General features: G+C 46.1%; 2 protein-coding genes across 4 annotated transcripts in view; both read right to left on the bottom strand.

Annotated features, from left to right (window-relative positions):
- IL10RA (interleukin 10 receptor subunit alpha) overlaps window positions 1-26,655 on the bottom strand; it is a 926,736-nt gene that overhangs the window by 600,654 nt on the left and 299,427 nt on the right. The window lies entirely within an intron of this gene.
- On the bottom strand, window positions 862-15,491 carry CD3E (CD3 epsilon subunit of T-cell receptor complex). 3 transcript variants are annotated; one of them, NM_214227.1, is given in 9 exon segments: window positions 862-1,478; window positions 2,289-2,335; window positions 3,091-3,258; window positions 4,312-4,527; window positions 5,204-5,221; window positions 9,958-9,972; window positions 12,344-12,364; window positions 15,226-15,330; window positions 15,445-15,469. In NM_214227.1, coding segments are annotated over 8 exon segments (591 nt in total). In that variant the 5' UTR covers window positions 15,275-15,330; window positions 15,445-15,469; the 3' UTR covers window positions 862-1,421.

Below are 26,655 nucleotides of genomic sequence, written 5' to 3'. Positions count from 1 at the left end.
GTCACACTCTTAAACAGGCCTGTGGTCAGCAGGGGGGTTTCTGAGTGCAGAGAGGGAGGGACGAAAGCCCGGTGGTTGGAGCTGGGCTGAAAGATCCCCAAGGCTCTGGCGTCTGCTCACTGCAAGCTGAGCGTGAGCCCTGGGAGGCTGAGAAAGGAGCCCTCCCACACCAGCCTCTGCTGCTGTCGCGCCCCTCATCCTCACTCCCAGCGCAGCCCACATCCCGCCGCTAAACCGCAGACCGCTTCTGGGGGCCGAGCTGCTGCCCGTCGCAGAGCAGGGCGTGGTGTCTGCTCCGCGGCACCTCCTCCCGCGACCTCCCCGTCCAGGGATCTGCTGAAGCAGCGCGAAAATGTGTTCCCTTCCCGCCCCCACGCCGCCCGCCTCGTCACCCCTTCTGTTCAACTGCCTTCACCTGGCCTTTAAAGCCTCTGTTTCTGTCTCCCCCATTTTCTGAACTGACTGCTCCATCAGGGACCCATCAGGCAACACTCCACACCCTTAATGCCGCGATGTTTTTCTCCAGAAGACGTTAGTCAAAAGATTATTTCCTTCCTTCCTTCCTTCCCTCCTTCCTTCCTTCTTCCTTCTCTCTCTCTCCCTTCCTTCTTTCTCTCTTTTCCTTCTTTCTTCCTTCTGTCTTTCTTTTCCGTCTTTCCTCCCTTCTTCCCCCACCCTCTGACTTATTCCCGGATGCCCTCTCCAAAGAGAGTTTTGGATAATGCCGGCTTCAGCCGTGAAAACGACTAGTACTTTCATTTGGGGTCATAGCTGGGAATAGAGTCAAAGCAGGGAGAACCTGCGTGGTCTCAGGAAAGGGGCAGCCTCCGAGGGCCTCCCAGAAAAAAGGAACAACGACTCTTTCAGCCAAATACACTTTATTTCTTTTCTCTCTCAGCTGACAAGGAGCCTAGCACATTTATGGAGATGCAAATGTCCAGGGGCCAGGGGTGGAGGGAGGGAGGGAGGGAGCACAGGGCTAGCTCTGGGCCAGGGTTGGTGAGCAGGGCAGGACCTCTGCCAGCATTTACCCAGTCCCTTACCACTGAGGGTCGCCAAAGAGAGAGCTAGAAACAGAAATGTTGATGGAATAGTCAGGGATGGGACAACTTTTACACAGGAAAAGGAGGGAACCAAAGGGAGGAACTAAGAGGTGTGTGAAGAACAGAAATAAATATCCTGACAAGAGGCAGGGCAGGTGTGAGGGGTGAGTAGCCATGCGATGATGTTTCAAAAGATAATGAGGCAGCAATATCCTTGGGCTGGGTGCCAACAGAGAAGGCAGGAAAGAGGTGGTGGAGGACAAAGCTCTAGGGTATGAGTTCCCCACAAGGCAGAGGACATTCTCCAGGGGGGTCCAAGATTTGCCCAGGGAGCAGGGATAGCAGGCCTGGAGAGGAGCCAGTGTCTTCAGGAAGCTGTCACCTGCCTCTCTGATTCAGGCCAGCATACAGGTCCCGCTGGCCTTTCCGGATGGGCTGGGGGTGAAATAGAGAGGGGGTGGTCAGCAGGGTAGGAAGAAGTCATTCCTTAAGATCTAGCTTTAGTGAATGGAAAGAACTGGGGACTAAGGGTCAGGAGGAAGACTTGACTGCTAGGGGATTTAACCTGGTTGCCTCCTGTGAGCCTCAGCTTTCCCAGCTCAAAAAAATGGGAAACTGAAGACCCACCTCTCAGGGCTTTTGTCAGAGTCAAAGTCACTTGTGCGGAAAGTGAATACCACATGCTCGGCTGGTGCTCCATAAATATTCGCTGATTTTGTCCAGGTGTCATATTGAAAATATTTTAACAATTGGTGGTGCACACACACCAACCAATCGGAAGAGTCCTGGTGGATCTCTGCTATGCCGGGCAGTAACTCTTTGCCAAGAGTCAGTCCAGTGGGGAAGACCTTGTGTTGTCTGGCAGCGTGTGTGCTGGGGAAGGGGGGAGCTTGGGGCTACCTACCAGTAAACTATTTTATATTTCAACAACTGGTAGGTGCATGCTGGTGGAACATCAGTTGTGAGTTGGTTGTGTTAAGAGTTTGCGTGTATGGGATTCCCCGGGCTGTCTCGCAGCTGATGAGTAAGCCAGAGAAAGAGGATTGGTGTCCCCACCCCTACTGGTCTGTGGTGGTGGAAGCCCTCCAGCCTTTGAGATGAGCTCCTTCTGCCATGATGGAGGCAGAGGCAGGCATGTGTGGGTTGCCCTGAGGCCCCGAGGGAAGGGCTTTGAAGTGTCTGGGAGGCCAGATGGACACTGCCCTTTTCTCCCCTAGAGAGTCCCCTCCCCCCCATCCCTGTTACCTCATAGTCTGGATTGGGGACAGGTGGTGGCCTCTCCCTGTTTTGTCCTGCAGAGGAGGGAAGAGGAGAGGATTCACTGCCATGAGGAAACACCAATCTTGTAAGAATGAGACCCAGATAAGCGATGGCAAGCTCCTCATGGCTTTTCCCCTTTTCCGTTTTAGCTGCTCTTTCTCTTTGCTTTCTTTCATCCCGTCTAATGACCCCATTACTGTTCTTATCATTTTGTGAACCCAACTCAAGTTTCTTCCATTGCTTCCTTACCCTGCGAGGAAAGGGTCCTAAAGTCTCTCTCCCTGGAGACTGGGGGGTGGAGTCTGATTACTCCAGGACACTGACAGGCCTTTGAGGAAGCCCATCCTGGTAATAAACTTTTTTGCACTCTTCTTTTTCTTTTTGTCTTTTTAGGGCTGCACCTGTGGCATATGGAGGTTCCCAGGCTAGAGGTTGAATTGGAGCTGTAGTCCCTGGCCTACGCCAGAGCCACAGCAACGCCAGATCTGAGCCACGTCTGCGATCTACACCACAGCTCATGGCAACGCCAGATCCTTAACCCACTGAGTGAGGCCAGGGATCGACCCTGTGTCCTGATGGATACTGGTCAGATTTGTTTATGCTGAGCCACAATGCGAACTCCTTTTTTGGCACTTTTCTAGGGTGGAAAGGATGGGAGTGGTCTGAGATGGGGCCACACTGTTGAATGTTCTATAGATGCTATCTTGACCTGGCTTGGACTTGCTGCCCATCCTGGCCCGGGCTGGACATCCCCCCCCCCAGGCTGGAATCTCCTCCATAGTCTTACCCCTGGGCCTGCCTCCAGCACCCGCTCCTCTCGTCACAGGCATGGCCTTGGCCTTTCTACTCTTGCTGTAGTAATACACCACCATCAGCAAACCCAGAGTGATGCAGATGTCAACTACAATGATTGTGACCACTGCCATCAGATCCACCTCCACGCAGTTCTCACACACTGTGGGGGCAGGGGGTACGGAGAGAAGGAGAAAAATCACCAGAAAGGAAGATACAAGACACTGGAAGTGAGGAAGGAACACATGAAGGCGATAACTTCCTTCAATACTCACATCGCATGTCTGCCATGGCCAGTCACCCCCTGACCACCACCACCACCACCACCACTCTTTCCCATCAATCTGTTTATAACAAGCCAAGTGTGGTGTTTGCAGTAGAGACTTTGGAGTCAGACAGTCCTGGGTTCCAGTCCCAGCTCCAATATTCACTGGCTCTGAGGACTGTGAAATGTATGCTCAACTCCCAAAGCCTTATCTATAAGATGGGAATAAAATAGCACTTAACTCATGTGGTTGTCGAGAGGATTGTATGAAGGAAAAAAAAAAAAAAAAGCCCAGGCAAGTGTTGGGTATAGTGCCTGAAACTTAACAAGCACTCAATGAATGTTAGCTATCATTACTATTTGTTATCGTGCCTTAGTTTATGAGATATTAATATAGTGGATTTGAGTCCTTTATGAGATATTAATATAGTGGATTTGAGTCCTTTTTGCAAATTCTTCTGAAGAATTCACCTCTGGATAAAGCACCAGATAAACTCATATTGATGCGCCATAATTCTGGATGAGATGTAATGCACATGACCCAATCCTGTCTCTTGGGAAGTTGTTTTAGATCTAGTGCTAAGTTTACCCGGATGCCCCCATATTGCTGTTTAATCTGTTTTTTTGTTTGTTTGTTTGTTTTGTTTTTCTTTTTTTCCTTTTTGGCCGCACTCATGGGATGTGGAAGTTCCCTGGCCAGGGATCAAACCCTTGCCACAGCAGCTACCTGAGCTGCTGCAGTGACAAGGCTGGATCCTTAACTGGCTGCACCACAAGGGAACACCTAATTTGTATTTTAGAAAACACTGACACTGTGTAGCCTTAGACATCCTGGGATTGAGTGTAGGAGAAGCATAAATATGCCAGGGTTAGGGGGAATATTGAGAATGCCCTTTTGAAATGGTCCCCCCTAAAGAGTTTATTAGTGCATGCTCTGAAGACCTATATTACCTCTGGCTTTCAGGTAGAGCCTATGGCTCGTCTTCTCTCCAACTGTGCAGGTATAATAACCACTGTTCTCCACTTCTGAAAAACTCTCTAACAACATGTAGTTGTCATAAGACTCATATATTTGCATATCATTTCGTTTCCAAGTCATTTTTTCAGATTCAGGATCTTCAGGGCATGTCAGCTCTACTTTGTCTCCAGAGATGGAGACTTTAAATGCTGGGGGATGGGAGCAAAGAGAAGGGAAATTAAAGAGAGAAACCAGTAAGATTTAAAGCAAATTAGTAGCAAAAAGAATCACCCAAATGCAGAGTCGTCTGTCGTTCTAGATCTTAGATTTTCTTGTTAAAAAAAGGCTAGAGGGTATGAAAGAGGAGATAGGAGAAGGCCCTAGAGGATCTTTTGAAGGTGACTTCAGAGTTTAGGCTTGGATGTGGGGGACTTGGAAGAAAAACTACACTAGTCCCCCCCACTTTTTTAAGGGGCATAGGTATGGCATATAGAAGTTCCCAGACAAGGGGATCCACATGCTGTCCCTGCAGTTGGAGCCACAGCAGCCAGCCTACACCACAGCCACAGCAACACCAGAGCCAAGCCACGTCTGCAACCAACACCGAAGTTCACGGCAATGCTGGATCCTTAACCCACTGAGCAAAGCCAGGGATCGAACCCTCGTCCTCATGGATATTAGTCAGGATGAGAACTGACTAAGCGCATGCTGAGCCATGATGGGAACTCCACGAGTCCCTACTTGGAATGTTTCCAAAAGGGCAATGGAAAGGTGATGTTGGGAGGACCTCAGTTCTTGAGGTTAATCTCCCTCCATCCATTCCTTCTTCTCAACCACTGACCTGCATCATCAGATGGGGCAGACATAAAAGACTGAGAAACTTACTTTTCTGTGTATCTTCATCTGACAATGAAAAAAAAACAGGAAACATTGGTAAGAAAACAACCTTCATTTAAATTTAAATTGTAGGTAACAATTGCCAAGTGGGTCTAGACACTATCTCTGAGCATTCCCAAAGAGGATCCATCTTCAGGGGGCCTGAAGCCTTTAAGGTGAGGTATGAACTTGGCCTATGAGATTTACTTGTAGGTACAAGTCTGACACATCAAACTGAGACTATACCAGCATGTGCTTATAGACCTAGATCCCCTAAAGCTCAGAAAGCTGTAAAATCCTGAAGCTGAAAAATTCTAGAAGGCTTCAAGCTTATTTGCTTACATTAGCAAGAACCATGTTCCAGATAGCTGTGAAAGGGGTCTTCTCAGAAATAATGACCTTCACATTTTTGAATCACTGATTCTTGGCCTTACCTGTTTTTCTTTTTTCTTTTTGTCTTTTTTGCCATTTCTTGGGCTGCTCCCGTGGCATATGGAGGTTCCCAGGCTAGGGGTCGAATCAGAGCTGTAGACACCGGCCTACGCCACAGCCACAGCAACTCGGGATCTGAGCTGCGTCTGCAACCTACACCACAGCTCACGGCAACGCCGGATCCTTAACCCACTGAGTAAGGCCAGGAATCGAATCTGAAACCTCATGGTTCCTAGTCGGATTTGGTAACCACTGCACCACGACAGGAACTCTGGCCTTACCTGTTTTTCATTATTCGCATGTTTCTTTCTTTCCCTCTTCCTCCCTTCCTCCCTCCCTCCCTTCCTTCTTTCCTTCCTTCCTTCCTTTCTCTCTCTCTCTCCCTTTCTTTCTTTCCCTCTCTCCCTTCCTTTCTTTCTTTCTTTCCTTCTTTCTTTCTTTCTTTCTTTCTTTCTTTCTTTCTTTCTTTCTTTCTTTCTTTCTTTCTTTCTTTCTTTCTTTCTTTCTTTCTTTCTTTCTTTCCCTCTCTCCCTTTCTTTCTTTCTTTCTTCTTTCCTTTCTTTCTTTCCTTCTTTCATTTTGCTTTTTAGGGCTGCACCCACGGTATATAGAGGTTCCAAGCTAGGGGTCCAATCGGAGCTACAGCTGTGACCTACACCACAGCCACAGCAACTCAGGATCTGAGCCGCATCTGCAACCTACACCACAGCTCATGGCAATGCCGGATCCTTAACCCATTGAGCGAGGCCAGGGATTGAACCCACAACCTCATGGTTCCTAGTCAGATTCATTTCCACTGTGCCACCATGGGAGCTCCCACAAGTTCTTTCTTATAACTAACAGAAATCCTCGTAATAGAGATCAAATATCTTTGGTCTTATTCCATAGTACTTCTCTGCTATTGCCCATAAATTATGTAAAGCACTATATTCATTTTTTTTTTGGCCATGACCTAAGCATAGGAAAGTTCCTAGGCCAGGGATCAAACCCATACCACTGTAGAAACCAGAGCCACAGCAGCGACATTTGGCTCCTTAATCAGCTGAGCCACAAGGGAACTCTATTGCTATATATATTTTAAAGAAATGGTTCTTCCAGTAAAATGTGGCTTTATTTTAAATCTTACTGGAGTATAATTAACTCATAATTATTTTTTTTAGAACTGTTGGTGTGGACAACTGAGCTCCACTAGTATAATTCAGGGATCCAGCCAGATTCCCCACAGCAGGCGATTTTGCCTTGGGAAATGGGGCTGGGCTACATCCTTGCTTCCTCTAAGACCTGTGGCTGGGACACTAGGAGGCACTGGCTGTGCTCAGGCCTGGATATGACAGCTGGAAGAGAAGAGAGTGCTACGCAGAGACAGCCTTCTTTCTTGGGGGTGTTTTGCTACAGTGTGCTACTGGGGACAGAGCACTGGACTTAGTCAGAAGCCCTGTATTTGAATCCCAGATCTGCTTCAGGCTGTGTGACCAAGGGAAAATCATTTAACTTCTCTGAGCTTCAGTTTCTTCACCTGGGAAATGGCAATAAAACACCCACTTCATAGGATATTTGTGAGAATTAAATGGCTATGAAGGTGAAAATGGATGGCACATAGCAGATGCTCAAGAAAAATGTTAATTTCTTTCTTTCTTTCTTTCTGCGGGTCCTGCCAGAGCAGAACAGAGTTCTGATCCAGCTGCTCAGGCAGCCCTTCTGTTGAGATCATACAGCATGTAAACAAGTCATTCTCCAGGTTTATCTGCCTGCTAATAATAATTGGGATTGAGTATAATGACGATAGATAGTCTATGATATTTTGACTTAAAAATAATTTTCACCACTGCTATGTCTTAGAAATGTTTAACTAGAAATTATAAATTAAATAATTTGGAAGTAAATAGATGTTCCACTCTACTTTGTGTATTTGAAAAAAAAATTGTAAAGGAGGAGTTCCCTTGCGGCAGTGGTTTAAGGATTTGGCATTGTCACTGCCGCATCTTTGGTCACTGCTGTGGCTCAGGTTCACTCCCTGGCCCAGGAATTTCCACATGCTGCAGGCACAGCCAAAAAAAAAAAAAAAAAAAAAAGTAAAGGAAATCACTCACATTTCTGATTGGCACAAATTCAGTAGTAGAGCTCAGACCAGACCAACACATTCTCATGCAGGGGATAGATGTCTATGCTTAGAAATAGGGCATATGCTCATAAAAATTTTATACACATCCATAATGGTTAAATAATGAGCTTCAGCATCAGCTAAATCTGAATTTATATTTATCCCTGCAAATGGACTATTTTCTACGCCTTGGCTTTTTTATCTGTAGATTAGAGATGTTAAGACAATTAGAAGAGGAAACTCAGGTAAAATATTAAGGGCAATGTCTAGAACATAAAGTAAATAAACTTTAATACTTAATAAACTTTAATGCTCAATAAACTTTAATACTTATTATCTAGTCTGCATAATTCCCATTTCATGATAGCTAAAATTACCTACTGCTTTCATTATCTGTATGCCAGATAATGTTCTAAGTGAATTAGTCGTTCAGTCCTCATAACAACTTTATAAGCTAGGTATCATTATTATTTCTTTTCTTCTTCTTTTTTAAAATTTTGCTATTTAGGGCTGTGCTCTTGTCACATGGAGGTTCCCAGGTTAGGGGTCAAATTGGAACTACAGCTGCCGGCCTACACCACAGCCACTGCAACGCAAGATCCGAGCCATGTCTGTGACTTACACCACAGCTCACGGCAATGCTGGATCCTTAACCCACTGAGCGAGGCCTGTATCCTCATGGATCCTAGTCTGGTTTGTTACCGCTGAGCCATGACGGGAACTCCAGTTATTTCTATTTCACGTGTGGTGATGCCATAGCACAGAGGAGTGAAGTAAATTATTCAAAGATGCTCAACAAGTAAGAAGTAGAGCCAAGATTCAAATATGACTGTCTAGCTTCAGAGTTGGACTCTTAACCTCACACTACAAGGATTCTCCTCTGTTAAGATATTCTCACCTAAAATATAAGCTCATCCTTTATTGTTGTTCTTTATTTTTTTTGTCTGTGCCCACACTCTATGGAAGTTCCTGGACCAGAGATTGAACCTGTGCCATGGCAGTGACTGAAGCCACAGCAGTGACAACACCATATACTTAGCCCACTGAGCCACACGGGAATTCCATAAACTCACCCTATAAAACTGAGCTCGAGAATCACCTTCTCGGAGTTCCCATCATGGCACAGCAGAAATGAATCCGACTAGGAACCGTGAAGTTGCGGGTTTGATCCCTGGCCTCGCTCAGTGGGTTAAGGATCTGGCGTTGCTGTGGCTGTGATGTAGGTCGCAGACTCGGCATGGATCTGGCCATGCTATTGTGTCATAGGCCAGCAGATATAGCTCCCATTCGACCCCCAGCCTGGGAACCTCCATATGCTGCATGTGCGGCCCTATAAAAAACAACAACAACAACAAAAAAAAAAAAAAAAAAAAAAAAGGAAAAGAAAAAAAAAAAAGACTCACCTTCTCTGGGGAGCCTTCTCCATCTATCCTCTGTAGAGTTGAATACTCCTCACTTTATATTTTATTTTTCTCTGTATCTACACCTATCATAGCAGGCAACATACTATATTATCAATTATTTGTCTCACAGATATGACCATCAATGTCTTGAGGAAAGGGAACTAGTGATGCAATCATGCCTATGATCATTTATTCATTCAATAGTTTTTTTTTTTTTTTTTAATCTTTTTGTTATTTCTTGGGCCGCTCCTGCGGCATATGGAGGTTCCCAGGCTAGGGGTCCAATCGGAGCTGTAGCCATCGGCTTATGCCAGAGCTATAGCAACGTGGGATCCGAGCCGCGTCTGCAGCCTACACCGCAGCTCATGGCAACGCCGGATCATTAACCCACTGAGCAAGGGCAGGGACCAAACCCGCAACCTCATGGTTCCTAGTCGGATTCGTTAACCACTGCGCCATGACGGGAACTCCTCATTTAATAGATATTCATTGAGCACCTACTATGTGCCAGGCACTAGGCCAGGTAAATAAAATGCCATCTCTGCCTTCAGTGACTCATGATTTACACAAAACTTGTGGTGCTTCCAACCCACACCCATGTGTGTATCCTTTGCTGAATGGATGCTCAGGGATACTTATCACACTCAGCTATAATCAGACATGACAGTTAACAACAAAATAGGTATATTGCATACAGATCCTATTGAAAGATAACTGTATTTTCCCTCTAATAGATCTAGTTTTTGTATTTATTACTGCGATTGTCCCCTATGACCATTTTGTTCCCTGTCTGAAAGGAAGTCAAAGAGAGTGAAAAATCTTCTTACCTGGTCTTTCAATGTCTGAAAAGGAAATGATAAGAAACTATTAGCCGTACTCCTATCAGATGCTAAGATCAGGCCCCCGCTACCTGGGTTAGAACTCTTCCCTCCTCCTTTAGAAAACAAGGGATATGGGAACTCTTCATGGCTGTACATGAAAAGCTGTTTAAAATCCTACACCCAACATTAAAAAAACTGATGGCTAATTATTTATAAAAAAGGGTTCTAGGCAATCAATTTGAATAAAATATACGTACATGTACACATTCTTTTTTCTCACATCATCGTGCTCCATCATAAGTGACTAGACATAATTTCCTGTGCTACACAGCAGGATCTCATTGCTAATCCATTCCAAAGGCAATAGTTTGTATCTATTAACCCCAAATCATTACATTATATACCTTGAACTTATACTATAAATACAGTTTATTGTTAACCATATCTCAATAAAGCTGGAAAAAAAAGATCTATACTGGGCATAAATTAAATGATAATTGGAGTTCCCGTCATGGCTCAAGGGTTAACGAATCCAACTAGGAACCACAAGGTTGTGGGTTCGATCCCTGGCCTCGATTAGTGGGTTAAGGATCCGGCATTGCCATGAGCGGTGGTGTAGGTCGCAGACGTGGCTCGGATCTGGTGTTGCTGTGGCTGTGGCCTAGGCCAACAGCTGCAGCTCCGATTGGACCCCTAGCCTGGGAACCTCCATATGCTGTGGGTGCAGCTCTAGAACAGACAAAACAAAACAAAAAAATAAATGATAATTGAAATCCAAGCCTAAACAGCAATAGCATCCAGAAGATTAATGCTTTCCTGAAGTACATTAATGCTTTCAACATATCCTATCTGTCAATAATATAACTTTAGGAGTTCCCGTCGTGGCGCAGTGGTTAACGAATCCGACTAGGAACCATGAGGTTGCGGGTTCGGTCCCTGCCCTTGCTCAGTGGGTTAACGATCCGGCATTGCTGTGAGCTGTGGTGTAGGTTGCAGACGTGGCTCGGATACCGCGTTGCTGTGGCTCTGGCGTAGGCCGATGGCTACAGCTCCGATTCAACCCCTAGCCTGGGAACCTCCATATGCCGTGGGAGCGGCCCAAGAAATAGCAACAACAACAACAACAGACAAAAGACAAAAAAAGACAAAAATAACTTTAATGCATTCTACATGATGAGAAAAAAAAAAGGATCCAAAGGACCATACAAATTAGGCAGTATGGTACAAAGGAATGGAGACTGGCCCAATGGCTGCCTTTAAACACAAAATTGGTTCACTCAGTTTAGAGGAGCTGATTGAATAGAAAAGTTTCCAATGTTGGGACATTCCTGACTCTCTGCTATGATTGAGAAGGTAAGTCCAGGCCAGGAACACTCATATGCATGTGTACACGTGAACACACACGCACAACACACTTTCAGACTGTTTGGACATATGTTGAATGTGCACTTAAATGCTGCCCCAGAGGCTTATTAGGGCATCTCTATGCATGCACTGAATTCCAAAACCCTCTACAAAAATCTCACATCAAATATGAAATGCAGGAGTTCCCATTGTGGTGCAGTGGAGACGAATCCGAAGAGGATTTAGTATCCATGAGGATTTGGGTTCGATGCCTGGCCTCACTCAGGGGGTCCAGGATCCAGTGTTGCTGTGAGCTATGGTGTAGGTCACAGATCTGAGACGAGGCTCAGATCTGGTGTTGCTGTGGCTGTGGCGTAGGCTGGCAGCTATAGCTCCAGTTTGACCCCTAGCCTGGGAACTGCCATAGGCTATGGGTCTGTCCCTAAAAAGCAAAAAAACAAAACCCAAAACCAAAAAACAAATGCAAACAAGAGACAATTGTTGCCACTTTCACCATCATTTAATTGTCTCAATTTTTTCTTTTGAACAGTTAAGTCTCATTATTTCTTCTTCTTTTTTTTTTTTTTTTTTTTTTTTTGTCTTTTTGCTATTTCTTGGGCCGCTCCCATGGCATATGGAGGTTCCCAAGCTAGGGGCCCAATCGGAGCTGCAGCCACTGGCCTACGCCAGAGCCACAGCAACGCGGGATCCGAGCCACGTCTGCAACCTACACCACAGCTCATGGCAATGCCAGATCGTTAACCCACTGAGCAAGGGCAGGGACCAAACCCGCAACCTCATGGTTCCTAGTTGGATTCGTTAACCACTACGCCACGACGGGAACTCCTCATTATTTCTATGATCTCTGTTGTTTCCTTCTTTCTGGTTAGAACTTTCTAGCCTTAGGAGGAAAAGGCAAAGGAGAAGATGATAGAAACCCTTGTACTGGTCTCTGTGGGAGCTTGGTGGGAGGTCTAGTGAAAGCTCTACTCATAAATACAAAGCACGAAGGGCTAATTTCACAACAAGAAAAGAAAGCATATCTTACCTTCTTGTCCCCAAGCGCCAACTAGAAAATAAACAATAAGAAAAGAAAAGAGTTGGTAAATGTTGTGAGCGCCTGAAATTCCAAGCGGAAGAAGTTCTGTGGGCCTGTGTGACCAATTCTGAGCATTTAGGGTCCTTCCCAAGCACCGCTGGATCACTCATCACTGCTGGATCAGTCATTCCCATACCCCGGATAAATGACATGCACTGCTGGGTACCAGCCAGGGGTTCCTGGTCAATTTGGGATGAAACAGAGCAAGGAAGCATCTAGCATTAAAGATGAACACACAATATTTGAAAAACAGAAGTAAGAAAAAATTGGGAGTGCTTTTTGGGAGTCTAGAGAAATTGCAAAAGAATTTTGTAGCCAAGCCTCCATTTTTTTTGGCTCTGCCTGTGGCACACGGAAGTTCCCAGGCCAGGGATTGAACCTGAGCCACAGGTGGAACTAGAGCCCTGGCAGTGACAAGGCTGGATCTTTAACCCACCAGACCATGAGGGAATTCCCAAGCCTCCATTTTGAAAAGAAATCTCAGAGTTCCCGTCATGGCTCAGCAGAAACCAATCTGACTAGGAACCAGGAGGTTGTGGGTTTGATCCCTGGCCTTGCTCAGTGGGTTAGGGATCTGGTGTTGCTGTCAGCTGTGGTGTAGCTCTCAGATGCAGCTTGGATTCTGTGTTGCTGTAGCTGTGGCATAGGCTGGTGGCTATAGCTCTGATTTGACCCCTAGCCTGGGAACCTCCATATGCTATGGGTGCAGCCCTAAAAAGAACCCCCCCCAAAAAAAAAGAAAAGAAAAAGAAAAAAAAAAATCTCTGACTTTGGAAGAAAAACAAGCTTTTGGTTAGGTACAGAGACTGAGATGCTTGTTCCATTTCTGGCTCCTGAATGTCTGATGGTTTGATTTTTTCCATCTGTTTTCTGCTTGAGACAGAGATAGAGATATTTGACATTTTGATTGTTCATTCACTAGAGCCTGTGCATTGATGAGCCTAATCACATTTCCACTGGGGCCTCCAGAGTCCCCTCACCCGCAAAAACTTGGATTCTTTACAATGACTAGTTTAGTTTCCCTGACATTGCCTCAAAGTTTTTGTATGCCTTTTTTTTGTTGTTGTTGTTGTTTTTTTGTTTGTTTGTCTCTTTGCCATTTCTTGGGCCGCTCCCTCGGCATATGGAGGTTCCCAGGCTAGGGGTCTAATCGGAGCTGTAGCCGCCAGCCTACACCAGAGCCACAGCAACGCGGGATCCGTTTTTTTTTTTTTTTTTTTTGGGTGTACCCACAGAAGTTCCTGGGCCAGGGATCAAACCTGTGCTAAAGCAGTGACAATGCTGGATCCTTAACCTGCTGAGCTACCAGGGAATTCCTATGTGCGCCTCTTTTATCAACAGTCTCTACACTGGGTGAAACACCCACTCTGAAGTCTGCCCTCTGCCCGTGCCCCTATCACCAGAACAGAATAGCCACATTATTTTTATTTTTTGCTCTTTTTAGGGCATATGGAAGTTCCCAGGCTAGGGATCGAATTGGAGCTGCAGCTGCTGGGCTATACCACAGCCACAGCAATGCTGGATCCGAGCTGCATCTGCAATCTACACTGCAGCTCTCAGCAACACCTGATCCTTTAACCCACTGAATGAGGCCAGGGATCAAACCCGCATCCTCAGGGATACTCTTCGTGTTCTTAACCCCCTGAGCCAAAATGGGAACTCCTGGGCATATCCATATGATGCCAAATCTCTACGGGTGCTTGGGTCTTTAATGTCCTCTCTCTTTGTCTCTCTGCAGAGCAGCGTTTATACTATAGGCGTCCAAGCCAATGTCTGGCTACTCCTTGAAGGAGTCACGCTCTTCTTCCAAATGCGTTCCTTGGACCAGTAACAGACTGATAAGTCTGAGAGCTCATCAGAAACGCAGACTCACAGGTCCCATTCCAGACCCACTGAAGCAGAAGCTGCACTTGAATAAGATCTCCTGGTGGTTCATGTGCAGGTTTAAGCCTGAAAAACCCAAGATGAAGCAGGAAGTAGAGACGCCATGGCTGTGGCTCCGAGATGGGAGCCCCAGCTATGAGCGTATTTTCTCTGAAACAAAACCATCATGAGCATTTGGCCTCGCGTCCTGCAGTCATGAAGCGCACAGGACAGCAGGCCGTCCTGTGTTCCCAGATCAGCTTTAGCGCTTACTAACTGTGTGGTTTTAAACAAGTATTTAACTCCTTTGAGTATCAGTTTCTTCATCTGTAAAATAGACAATACATATCATGTTTACCTTCCAAGGCAGAGGTAAGGATGAAATTAGTTAACACATGTAAAGACTTTTAAATATGGTGTCTCGTACTCAATACATGGCTACCTTTAAAAAAATCATGTTTATCTGAGATATGGAAATGCCCTTGGTAAGCTATCAATTTATATTCCACCTTGTTTCAAAAAGGACTCAACTAACTGAAGCTCTTGGTTAGCTGAAAAGACTGGAAATTATGAGGTGTTTTATTGTCTCAGACGCTTGCTGTATACCCAGTGCGGAGTTTAGGCATAAGTATCTAGTCTAACCCTCACAACAAAGAGTGAAGGTTAACTCTTCCAGCTCTTTTGTGTTAGTTTTCCAGGCTGGGTTGTTCACTGACAGAACGAGCTTGTCCTCAGAGACACAAAGTCCTCCTTGCTTTCAAAAGATCTGATCATCCCAACTCTTCTCTGAAAGGTCTCCTGGGTGCAAATTAGCCTCCAGCCCCGGTTCCCGATGCTAACGTGGCACACGTTTCCTTACTTTTTCTCCTAAATGAGGCTCCTTGGTACTGCAGGGCAGCACCAGGTCATGCTGTGAACCTTCTGCAGTCTGGAAAAACACCACCCTTTTTAAATTCCATCCTACTCACCTGATAAGAGGCAGAGTCCCAGAACTTTCCAGAGGTTCCCCGACGGCATCTTTCTTGCAGACACTATGCTACTTAAGATGGCGGAGGCCAGTTGGCTTATAACTTCTGAAAAAGAAACCAGATGACTCTTTTCAAAACCTCTGCTGGAGATGAGAACCTTGGGGCCATTGACCCCAATGCTGGGATGAAAAAAGGGGGCTTTGTAAGAGGGACACTCACCATTTTCCGAAGCAGGCACCTAAGGCTGGGAGGGGAGGCGGGTTTCTGAGCCCCACACAGGAAGTGTGGAGGGGCCTCTGGGTCTGCAGGGTTCTACGTCACTGGGAAACGTTGGTTCAGGGCAGGAGCAGCCACCTGGGTTGGCTGGGGAGAATTGAGCTCCGTGTCCTCCCACTGGGCGAGCGAGACCTGAAGGTGCTGTGGAAAATACTTGCAATTTAGCTGCCTGCGCCTTGCACGATGCACCCCCTGAGAAGGGGCTCCCTTCTCAGACACCCCCACCCCCAAACAACCTGTGACAGGAAGAGAGAGGAGCACCAAAGAGCTGCTTTCTTTACAGTGTACGTGACTTGGGGCAGTAGGTGCAGCCATTTTATTAGCAAAAGCTATTGACTCGAAAATACACGTTGCCTTAAACCATGAGATGCCATTCTTTTTTGGCCTATAATATTTGCAGCAGTATTCAGTGTTGGCAAATGTCAAGAGGGACAGTCTCAGAATCTGCTGATGTGAGTGTAAACAGATCAAGGCTTTCTTAGTTTTTGAGCATGTGTCAATCAATTGCTTACTCTCTGCTGGCACCGAACTAAGGGCTTTACCAACAGACCTCATTTAATCCTCAAAACAACCCTCTGAGGTAGGTATTAGTGTCTTCCCCATTTCATACTTGAGCAAACTGAGGCTCAGATAGGTTATCTAAAGTTGTCACAGATGATAGAACTGGGACCTTTGAAAACCTTTTGGCCAAATGCAATGATTTAGTAAATGTTTGATGTCTACTATGCTGTAGTATGTGCTGGGGGCTAGTAATACAGCCGTCACAAGATAAGATAGGGCTTACGGAGTATGAAAGGAAACGTGGACATTAAACTGATTATTTCAGGAGATCGATGCTGAGAAAGTGTAAATACAAGGGCTGTTGGAATGACAGCAGAGAGGCCTAATATAGTTGGGGCTTGGGGTGGGGTAGAGAAGGTCTCCCTGAGAAGGTGACATCTAAGCTGAAACCTTATGGATGGATGGGAGTGAGCCAGGTGGCGGGAGGACAAGTAAAATACTCCGAACAGAGGAAGCAGCATGTTTGGAGCCTGGAGATGAGGAAGAGAGGCCCCGTTCAAGAAACTGGAAGTCTGGAAAGGCGGGTAGCAGGGTGAGTGAGAGGGAGTGGTAAGAAATGGGACAGGAAACTCAGCAGGGGCCAGATGGGGAAGGATTTAAAATCCTTATTAAAGATTCTTAGGATTATTCTAAAGATCAATGGGAAGCGACTGAAGGGTTTAAAACAGGAGGACGACAGTATCAAATTCTTTTTTTTTTTTTTTTCCTCTTTTGTCTTTTGAGGGCCGCACTCTCAGCATATGGAGGTTCCCAGGCTAAGGGTCAAATCAGAGCTACAGCTGCTGGCCTACGCCACAGCCACAGCAATGCCAGATCTGAGCCGTGTCTGCCACCTACACCACAGCTCATGGCAACACCAGATACTTTAACCCACTGAGCAAAGTCAGGGATTGAACCCGCAACCTCATGGTTACTAGTTGGGTTCATTCACCACTGAGCCATAACGGGAACTCCCTCAAATTCTTAAAAAAAATGTTTTTTGGCAGCACCCATGGCATGTAGAAGTTCCCAGGCCAGGGACTGAACCTGAGCCACAGAAGCAACCTGAGCCACAGCAGTGATAGCACCAGTTCCTTAACCTACTTTGCTGCCAGGGAACTTCTCAAATTCTTTAACAGTTTTTATTTTATCTTTTTAGGGCTGCACCCTCAGCATATGGAGGTTCCCAGCCTAGGGGTCGAATCAGAGCTGTAGCTGCTGGCTACACCACAGCCATGGCAATGCCAGATCCTTAACGCACCGAGCAAGTTCAGGGATCGAACCTGCGTCTTCATGGATTCTAGTCAGATTCATTTCCTCTGAGCCATGACAGGCACTCCCAGTTTTTAATTTTTTTATGGTCATACCCAAGGCATATGAAATCCTCAGGCCAGGGATTGAATCTGAGTCACAGTTGTGACGTGCACTGCAGCTGTGGCAACACTGGATCCTTTAATCCAGCGTCTCGGGCTGGGAATTGAACTCATGCCTCTGCAACGACCTGAGCCACTGCAGTGAGATTCTTTTTTTTTTTGGGGGGGGGGTCTTTTTGTCTTTTCTAGGGCTGCTCCTGCGGCTCATGGAGGTTCCCAGGCTAGGGGTCTAATCGGAGCTGTAGCTGCTGGCCTACTCCAGAGCCACAGCAACTCGGGATCTGAGCCGCATCTGCAACCTACACTACAGCTCATGGCAACGCCGGATCCTTAACCCACTGAGCGAGGCCAGGGATCGAATCCGCAACCCCATGGTTCCTAGTCGGATTTGTTAACCACTGAGCCATGACGGGAACTCCTGCAGTCAGATTCTTAACCCACTGTACCACAGTGGGAACTCCTTTAAAATTTTTAAAATTATTAAATGAAAAATATGAATTATGGAGGTAATACATGCACATGTTATAAACAGTGAAGAGCACGGAAGGGTACATACAACGTCTCCTGCCTCACCTGGCCTCAGGCCCATTTCTCTCCCTAGAGAAAACCACTTTCAACCTTGTAAACTGTTTTTTTTTTTTTTTTTTTTTTTTTTCTGGTGGTTACCTTCTTATCTCTAAATGTGCATTGTCATCATTCCGGTTCTCTGGGAAACCAAACTTTGGACGAAGATTAGTGAGCAGGTGGCTTATGGGGGGAAGTGTAGGAATAGCATCTATAAGGGAAGGAAGCAGGTTTGGCAGCAGGAGAAGGTGAACCACGGGGAGACCTCAGCCAATCCCATGGGGACTTCCCAGGCTAGGACTGGAAGAGCGAAGAAACTTTCTATTCTATTACAAGTTCATCACTAAAGGGATGTTACCTATAACCTTAAATTATACATAATGGCCCATCATTGGGAACCCTGCCTCCCAGGTGGTAAGTGTTAAGCTCAGGTAAGGTCATATCCTGAGCCTGTGAATGGCCACAGGAAAGAAGAAATGAACACATGGAGTGTGGCTGGAACCAGGACTTTACCCCCTCCCCCTTTAGTGTAAAAGAAGCCTGCATTCTATCTCTGGGAAGATGGTTCTTTGGGACACTAGTCTACCATCTTCCCATTCTGCTGGCTTTTCAGATAAAGTCACTATGCCTTGCCTGCCTGAACAACTGTCTTGGTTTATTGGCCTGTTGTGCAGCAAGCAGTAGAAGTTTGAACTCGTACACTGTCAGGGAGTTGCTGAGTTGAGGCCACAGGCATACCATCTGGTTTTGCATGTGAGCCGTACTGGAGAGGTGTGAACTGGGGTGTTGCAGTTGCTTCTGTTGAGGGCAATGCCTATGAAGGGGCTCAGCTATGAGCCCTCAGAGGACACAATCCCAGCAGTCAGGAGAGTGAGCTGTCCTCAAGGGGGATCCTGGGCAACACGGTGCAACATCCATGCAATTCCGCTGTGCACTGCTCAGATCCACTCGCTCCGTAATAATTTCACCCCATCCTTTAAACAGCCTTTTCAGGACTGCAGTTGATCTCTTTTCGAGAAACGTATAACAGGAAAATTACAGTCCCACTGCACAGCTCTTCTGGGGGTCCCATCTGATAGTCGTCACCCTCTCCTTTGTTATCCATTCTAGATTGCTCCCAGCCTCAGCTAGCACTTCTGCTGACCCAAGGAAAGACATAGCTTGAAGAGCCTGAGCCCCTGGTGGGCATAATCTTCTCGGGTGTGAACCCTTGGGTTTTATATGTATTCTCTCTGCTGCCTGCAGTCCTGACTCCTCCTGATGATAGGGAAGGACCCATTCTGCTGGGACAGTCAATCATTGTTTTGCCTACTGGTCTCTTGTCAGTGGTAGGCAGCCGCTATAGCTTAGTTTAACAGGACTCTTGCTGTGTTCTATGGTGGGAGCATTCTGCCTCTGGAAACTCAGAGTCTAGAATTATGGTGACAAGAAAAACAAATTCCCTAAATGCTTCACTGGTAGTAATGGTAAGCATGGATAATCCCACTTCCAACCCTTAGTTCCCAGATGAATATATTCTACCTCCTGGGGACAACGTACCATATTAGAGTCACTGTTTTAAGATGTATGCTAAGGCGTTCCCATTGTAGCTCAGGAGTTATCGAACCTGACTAGCATCCATGAGGACTCAGTTAAAGATTTGGCATTGCCGTGAGCTGAGCTGTGGTGTGAGTTGCAGACTAGGCTCAGATCCTGTATTGCTGTGGCTGTGGCGTAAGCTGGTGGCTACAGCTCGGATTGGACCCCTAGCCTGGGAACCCCTGTATGCTGTGGGTGTGGCCCTAAAAAGACAAAAAGGCCAAAAAAAAAAAAAATGTTGTGAGCCAAGTCCTTAAGGATAGTGCCTCAAGCTGCAGGGGGTTATCTCTAGGTTGTTACCTTAGCTATGTCTTTAAAAGACTATTCCGGGGAGTTCCCATCCTGGCACAGTGGTTACTGAATCCAACTAGGAACCATGAGGTTGCAGGTTCGATCCCTTGCCTTGCTCAGTGGGTTAAGGATCCGGCGTTGCCGTGAGCTGTGGTGTAGGTCGCAGACATAGCTCAGACCCAGCATTGCTGTGGCTCTGGCGTAGGCTGGTGGCTATAGCTCCGATTCCACCCCTGGCCTGGGAACCTCCATATGCTGCAGGAGCAGCCCTAGAAAAGACAAAAAGACAAAAAAAAAAAAAAAAAAGGCTATTCTAGGAGTTTCCCTTGTGGCTCAGTGGGTTAAGAACCTGACTAATATCATAAGGATGCAGTTTTGATTCTTGGCCTTGATCACTGGGTTAAGGATCTGGCGTTGCTGCGAGCTGCAGTGTAGGTTGCAGAGGAGGATTGGATCTGGTGTTGCTGTGGCTGTGACATAGGTCGGCAGCTGTAGCTCTGATTCAGCCCCTATCTGAGGAATTTCCGTATGGTGTGGGTGCAGCCCTTAAAAGAAAAAGAAAAAAAAAAAAAAAAAAAGCGAAAATGCTATTCCATTGATCCATTGGCTGGCAGCTTCAGAATGGTGTGATATATGATAGGACCAGTGGATCCCATGATCATATGTCTATAGATCTTTGTTATAAAGTGGGTTCCATCGTCTATTGTTATGTGCAAGATCCAATGCCAATGGATCAGACAGTATATGAACTCAATAGCAGACCTCGATGAGGCGTTGTAGGCAAGAAAGTCAAAACTGTACCCAGAATATCTATCAATTCCTATCAAATGAATTGAGCCCTTTCCAGGTTTGGTTTGGAAGGAGTCAAATGTAATCAATTTGTTACTGAACCAAACTTGAGTCTGCTCATTTGCACGCAGTAAAGCCAATCTACTGATGCTGGATTGTGGTGAAGTAAAGTATAGCATTTGTTGCAGGGCATCAAGCAAGGAGTCCAGGCAGCTAGTGCTCAGAAGACGTGAGCTCCCTGATGACTTTTTAAAGCCAGGGTGTGGAAAGGGGATTGTGGGATATGTGATGAACTTAGCTGGTGAACTTCTGATTGGTTGGTGGTGAGGTAATGGGAGTCAACGTCATTAACCTTCACTGTAGTTTTGTTTTACATTTTTCTGATAATTAGTGATGTTGAACTACTTTTCATGTGCTTGTTGATCATTTTATACTTTATTTCCCATTCTTTTTGGAAGAAATATCTATTCAAGTCCTTTGCTCATTTTTTTTTTGTCTTTTTTTTTTGTTGTTGTTGTTGTTGTTGCTATTTCTTGGGCCGCTCCCGCGGCATATGGAGGTTCCCAGGCTAGGGGTTGAATCGGAGCTGTAGCCACCAGCCTACGCCAGAGCCACAGCAACGCGGGATCCGAGCCGCGTCTGCGACCTACACCACAGCTCACTGCTACGCCGGATTGTTAACCCACTGAGCAAGGGCAGGGACCGAACCCGCAACCTCATGGTTCCTAGTTGGATTCGTTAACCACTGCGCCACGACGGGAACTCCTTTTGCTCATTTTTAATTGTTTTTTTTTAGCTGTAATTCTTTATATATTCCAGATGCTAACCCCTTATCAGATATATGACTTGCAAATATTTTCTCCCATTCTGTAGGTTGCCTTTTCACTCTGTTGATGGTGAAACTTGATGCACGGTTTTATTTTATTTTATTTAATTTATTTATTTTATTTTTTTTTCCCTATGTATTTGTTATCATTTATGGAGCTACCTACACCACAGCTCACGGCAATTCCGGATCCTTAACCCACTGAGCAAGGCCAGGGACTGAACCCGCAACCTCATGGTTCCTAGTCAGATTTGTTAACCACTGAGCCACGATGGGAACTCCATGATGCACGGTTTTAAATTTTGACATCAAATTTATCTATTTTTTTATGTTCGTTGCCTCTGCTTTTGCTATCCAACAGGCCCATTTTATTGCTAGCCTAGAGAACTCCTCAGCCTGGGGAAGAGGAGCAAGAGGATTGGATTAATCCTGTGAGTTTCTCTTAGCCGTTGCAATGGGGATGTTTTTGCCTCCATGCTTGGCCCTGCCAGTCCATTCTCCATAGGACAGTGAGAGTGAACTTAACACATACCAAAAATGGTGATTTTGCCACACTACTAATTGGCATTTGAAACACTCCCCCATCATTCTCAGGATATTTATAAAGCCTGGAGTTGGTGGTGGGGGTGGGGAAGGAGTCTTGTCCCCGATTCTCTTTCCACTTCTTGCTCCTCTTCTCTCATGCTTTCTCTGTACTAAATTATGAGGAGATGCCCAACCACTCCATGCTTTTTCTTTTTCTTACTTCCAAGCCTCTATGTACACTTGGTTTTTCTGCCTAGAAAATACACCCTCATCTAGTTCAACTCATACTCAGGCTTCAGGTTTCAACTAGATACATCATCTCTGTGAAATCTGCCCTAACCCCCAAATAAGAGGCTGGGTTAGGCAACACTCCTCAGCACAGCACTGATAGAATTGCCATTTACTTGTCCTCTCCTTCCTAGACCACTGTCTCCTAAAAAAGATCATTTTGCTGAAGGAATGGGAAGGTGGCTGTGTGTAACAAAGATCTTAGTCAAACTGGAGGCAGGAGGCAGCTTTTTCTCACCATTGGACCTACTCTGAGGCAGAGATTTTATCTGACTCATGACAAAGTACCACAAGTAGGGGGCTTGGCTTGTCACCCAGTTCTGGCACCAAAGTAAGTTTATGCCTAAACTGAGGACCTTGAGACTCAGTTCTTTTTTTTTTTTCTTTTTTTTTTTTTTTTTTTGTCTTTTGTCTTTTTAGGGCCTCACCTACAGCACATGGAGGTTCCCAAGCTAGGGGTCTAAGCAGAGCTATAGCTGCCGGCCTACGCCAGAGCCACAACCAAGCCAGATGTGAGCCGCATCTGCCACCTATACCACAGCTCACGGCAACGCTGGATCGTCAACCCACTGAGCAAGGGCAGGAGTTGAACCCACAACCTCATGGTTCCTAGTCGGATTCATTAACTACTGCGCCACGATGGGAACTTCTCTGAGACTCAGTTCTATAGTTTTCCTTAGGTCTCTTATCCTGCCTCGTGCTCTTATCCCATAATTGCTCTATCTTCTGCCCCACCCCGTTGTTCCTCTCTCAGCTGTTTCCTTTGTGCCATTTGGAATTCCACGGGAAACAGATTACCCCAAATCCTCAACCTTTTCACACAGGAAACCTGACTCCTCTCTTCCTCCTCAAGACACTGCCTTTTTTTTTTTTTTTTTCCTTTCTCTTTTTCCAAATGCCTCATATCCCCTTATAGGACAAGAATCAAGAGAAAACATTTTGGGAGTTCCCGTTGTGGCACAGCGGAAACGAATCCAACTAGAAACCATGAGGTTGTGGGTTTGATCCCTGGCCTCACTCAGAGGGTTAAGGATCCCGTGTTGCCATGAGCTGTCGTGTAGGTTGCAGATGGGCTCGGATCTGGCTTGGCTGTTGATGTGGTGTAGGCCAGCAGCAACAGCTCTGATTTGACCCCTAGCCTGGGAATCTCCATATGCCAGAGGTGTGGCCCTAAAAAGACAAAAGACAAAAAAAAAAAAAAAAAAAGAGAGACAGAAAACCTTTTGGACATTCTTCTTATTCCTCACTGTCCCTTCCAGCCCACAGGTTTCAACTCTCCTGCACAGACCTTTGTGGAGATGCTGCTTGTGTCTTCTGCCACATTCCTTTAGTCCGTCTACAACCAGCTGCACACTGAGGCCATCCCACATCAAAAGCCTGCTGTTGTCACGCCTGCAGCCCTTCCTGCCTCAGTCTGCAGATGGGCACAATTCAGAATGGGCAGAAGAGGGAGGGACTGAATGCTCCCAGGGGCAGCCTTCTACGAATGGGAGAGGAGTTAGTGGATCATGAGCCAGCCTTCTGTCAGAGGATTCATTTCTTTCTCCCTCCCGCCCTTCCTTCCTTTTCCCTTTTTCGTTTTATGGCCCCCACCTGTAGCCTATGCGAGTTCCCAGGCTAGGGGTTGAATTGGAGCTGCCGCTGCCAGCCTACACCACAGCCACGGCAACTCAGGATCCGAGCCAAGTCTGTGGAGCTATGCACCAGATCCTTAACTCACTGAGTGAGGCCAAGGATGGGAACCTGCATCCTCGTGGATACTAGTTGGTTTCTTAACCTGCTGAGCCACAACAGGAACTCCAGCTCTTTTTTTTTTTTTAATTGAAGTGTAGTTGATTTACAGTGTTGTTCTGCCGTACAGTGAAGTGATTCAGGCATATACACTGAGAATAAAAATTATATATATATATATATATATATATATATATATAAAATTTTCCCCCCTATGGCCTTACCTGTGGTATATGGGAGTTCCCAGGGCAGGGAATGAATCTGAGCCACAGCTGTGACCTGTGCTGCAGCTTTGGCAATGCTGGATCCTTTGTCACACTGAGCTGGACTGGGGATTGAACATGCACCTCCATGGCGACCCAAGCCATTGCAACCCACTGTGCTACTACGGAACTCCTACATACATGTGTATATGTATTCTTTTCCTTTAGGGTTTATCATAGGACACTGAATATAGTTCTCTGGGCTACACAGTAGAACCTTATTGTTGATCCCTCCATGTAATTTCTGAAATGCATTCTACATGGTTCCTCAGAGGGTCTCCAAAGACAGTGACCCCAAGTGCCAGAGAAGGAACTCATTCTTCATTGGTTCTCTTCTTCCCCCTCCGGTTCTCCCAGCTCCCTCCTTTTGGCTTGATAATGATAGGGATAGAGTAGGTCCAGGTGGTTGTAGACGTCCCAACAGGGGGTCATAGATAAAGAGGGAAACCTGGGGGATGTTGGGAGACTATTGTGAGTTCAGGAAAGACTTAAGAACAAGGCAGCCTTGCTTAACTAGTGGAAGATGGAGAATTGCCTCAGGTGGTTGGGTGGGGGATGGGATGAGGGCTGTATTCAAATTCAGATCAAGGGCAAGAGTTTGAAGACCGCCCTTCAGCTAATTTAAACACACACCTTACCGGATACTAAGGAAGAGCTACTACTCCCCCAAAGGAAGAGGCGGGCCTTTCTGACCCCACTCTCCTTGGATGATAAAACTGTGGCCCACTGGATCCTTGGGCAGTGCTTCCTTTCCTGTCTGCTTCCATCTTTTACAAGCGTCCTATCCTAATAAATCTGTTTCTTGCCTATCACCTTGTCTCTTGCTGAATTCCTTCTGCGTGGAGGCATAAAGAACCTGAACCTCAGTGAGTCCAGACACAGGGTGAGTAATTCTAGTTTAAAACCGTGGGTTTGGCCTTCCTGACGTGGCTCAGTGGGTAACGAATCTGTGTAGGAAACATGAGGTTGCGGATTTGATCCCTGGCCTTGCTCAGTGGTTTAAGGATCTGGCCTTGCCATGAGCTGTGGTGTAGGTTGCAGACATGGCTCGGATCCCGCAGTGCTGTGGCTATGGCATAGGCCGGCGGCTGCAGTTCCAATTAGACCCCTAGCCTGGGAACCTTCATATGCCACGGGAGCAGCCCTAGAAAAGGCAAAAGGACAAAAAATAAAATAAAATAAATAATAAAACTGTGGGTTTAAGTCCTAATCTGGCTTTAGATGGGTTTGAGTCCTGGCACATGGGTTCAAGACCCAATCTGGGTTTTGGCTCAGAGCTTGAGCCCCCAGTGGGCATAACCTTCTCAGGTGTGAACGCTTGGATAGTGCTGTCAGTTTCAGTAGGATCAATTCCCCTACCAGTTCTTATCTTCTGGCTTTCTTCCCCTCTTTTGAGTTTCTGCCATCCTACCCCTCCAGCCTCCTCACATTCAGCACCTGGTTTGCACTTTTTCTTTCTACCCTCAAGGTTTGAATAACTCCATATAGGCCATCCTTCCCACTCCTGGACTTCACAAGTTCTTGACTTCCTCAACTTCAATGGCCTTTATCTCCACTGCACCTCAAGTATTCCGCAAGACATAATTTTGACTGTCATTACCTGGTATTTCTCCACGTATGAAATGATAAACTTTTTAGTCTTTTTATTTCTTGTATTGTCTACAAGATAGTCTATTGAATGGAGGCACCATTATGTATTTGATCAATTCTCTACTGTGGTCATTTTTTTTTTTTTGGGTCTCAGTGTGGCATATGGAAGTTCCCAGACTAGCTGCAGCTGCCGGCCTACACCACAGCCATGGCAACTTGGGGATCTGAGCTGCATCTGTGACCTATGCCACAGCTGAGGTCAACACCAGATCCTTAACCCACTGAGTGAGGCCAGGGATTGAATTTGAATCCTCATGAATACTAGTTGGGTTCTAACCCACTGAGCCACAATGGGAACACCTGTTTTAACATATTTTTGTTAACGTTGGTAATTTTTCTCCCTTAAAAATTTTATTCAGGATTTCCAGCCATGCTGCAGCAGAAATGAACATGATTAGGGAGTTCCCATCGTGGCGCAGTGGTTGACGAATCCAACTAGGAACCATGAGGTTGCGGGTTCGGTCCCTGCCCTTGCTCAGTGGGCTAACGATCCGGCATTGCCGTGAGCTGTGGTGTAGGTTGCAGACACGGCTCGGATCCCGCGTTGCTGTGGCTCTGGCGTAGGCCGGTGGCTACAGCTCTGATTCAACCCCTAGCCTGGGAACCTCCATATGCCGCGGGAGCGGCCCAAGAAATAGCAACAACAACAACAACAACAAAAAGACAAAAAGATAAAAAAAAAAAAAAAAAGAAATGAACATGATTAGGATCTATGAAGATGTGGGGTTAAGGATCT

Source organism: Sus scrofa, chromosome 9 (genome assembly GCF_054392235.1).
Source record: "Sus scrofa isolate SSC_HxYL_T2T_F1_AM1 chromosome 9, Sscrofa_HxYL_maternal_Yorkshire_Landrace_v2.0, whole genome shotgun sequence".
In the NCBI taxonomy this organism is placed as follows: Eukaryota; Metazoa; Chordata; class Mammalia; order Artiodactyla; family Suidae; genus Sus; species Sus scrofa.
This window is presented reverse-complemented; position numbering and strand designations above follow the sequence as displayed.

Coding starts and splice junctions, on each gene's coding strand:
- CD3E (XM_084974636.1), bottom strand. Junction 3,259..4,311: donor GCTCTACCTGAAAGCCAGAG/GTAATATAGGTC, acceptor CTGCCCCCACAG/TGTGTGAGAACTGCGTGGAG. Junction 1,479..2,288: donor TCCCCAATCCAGACTATGAG/GTAACAGGGATG, acceptor TTTCACCCCCAG/CCCATCCGGAAAGGCCAGCG.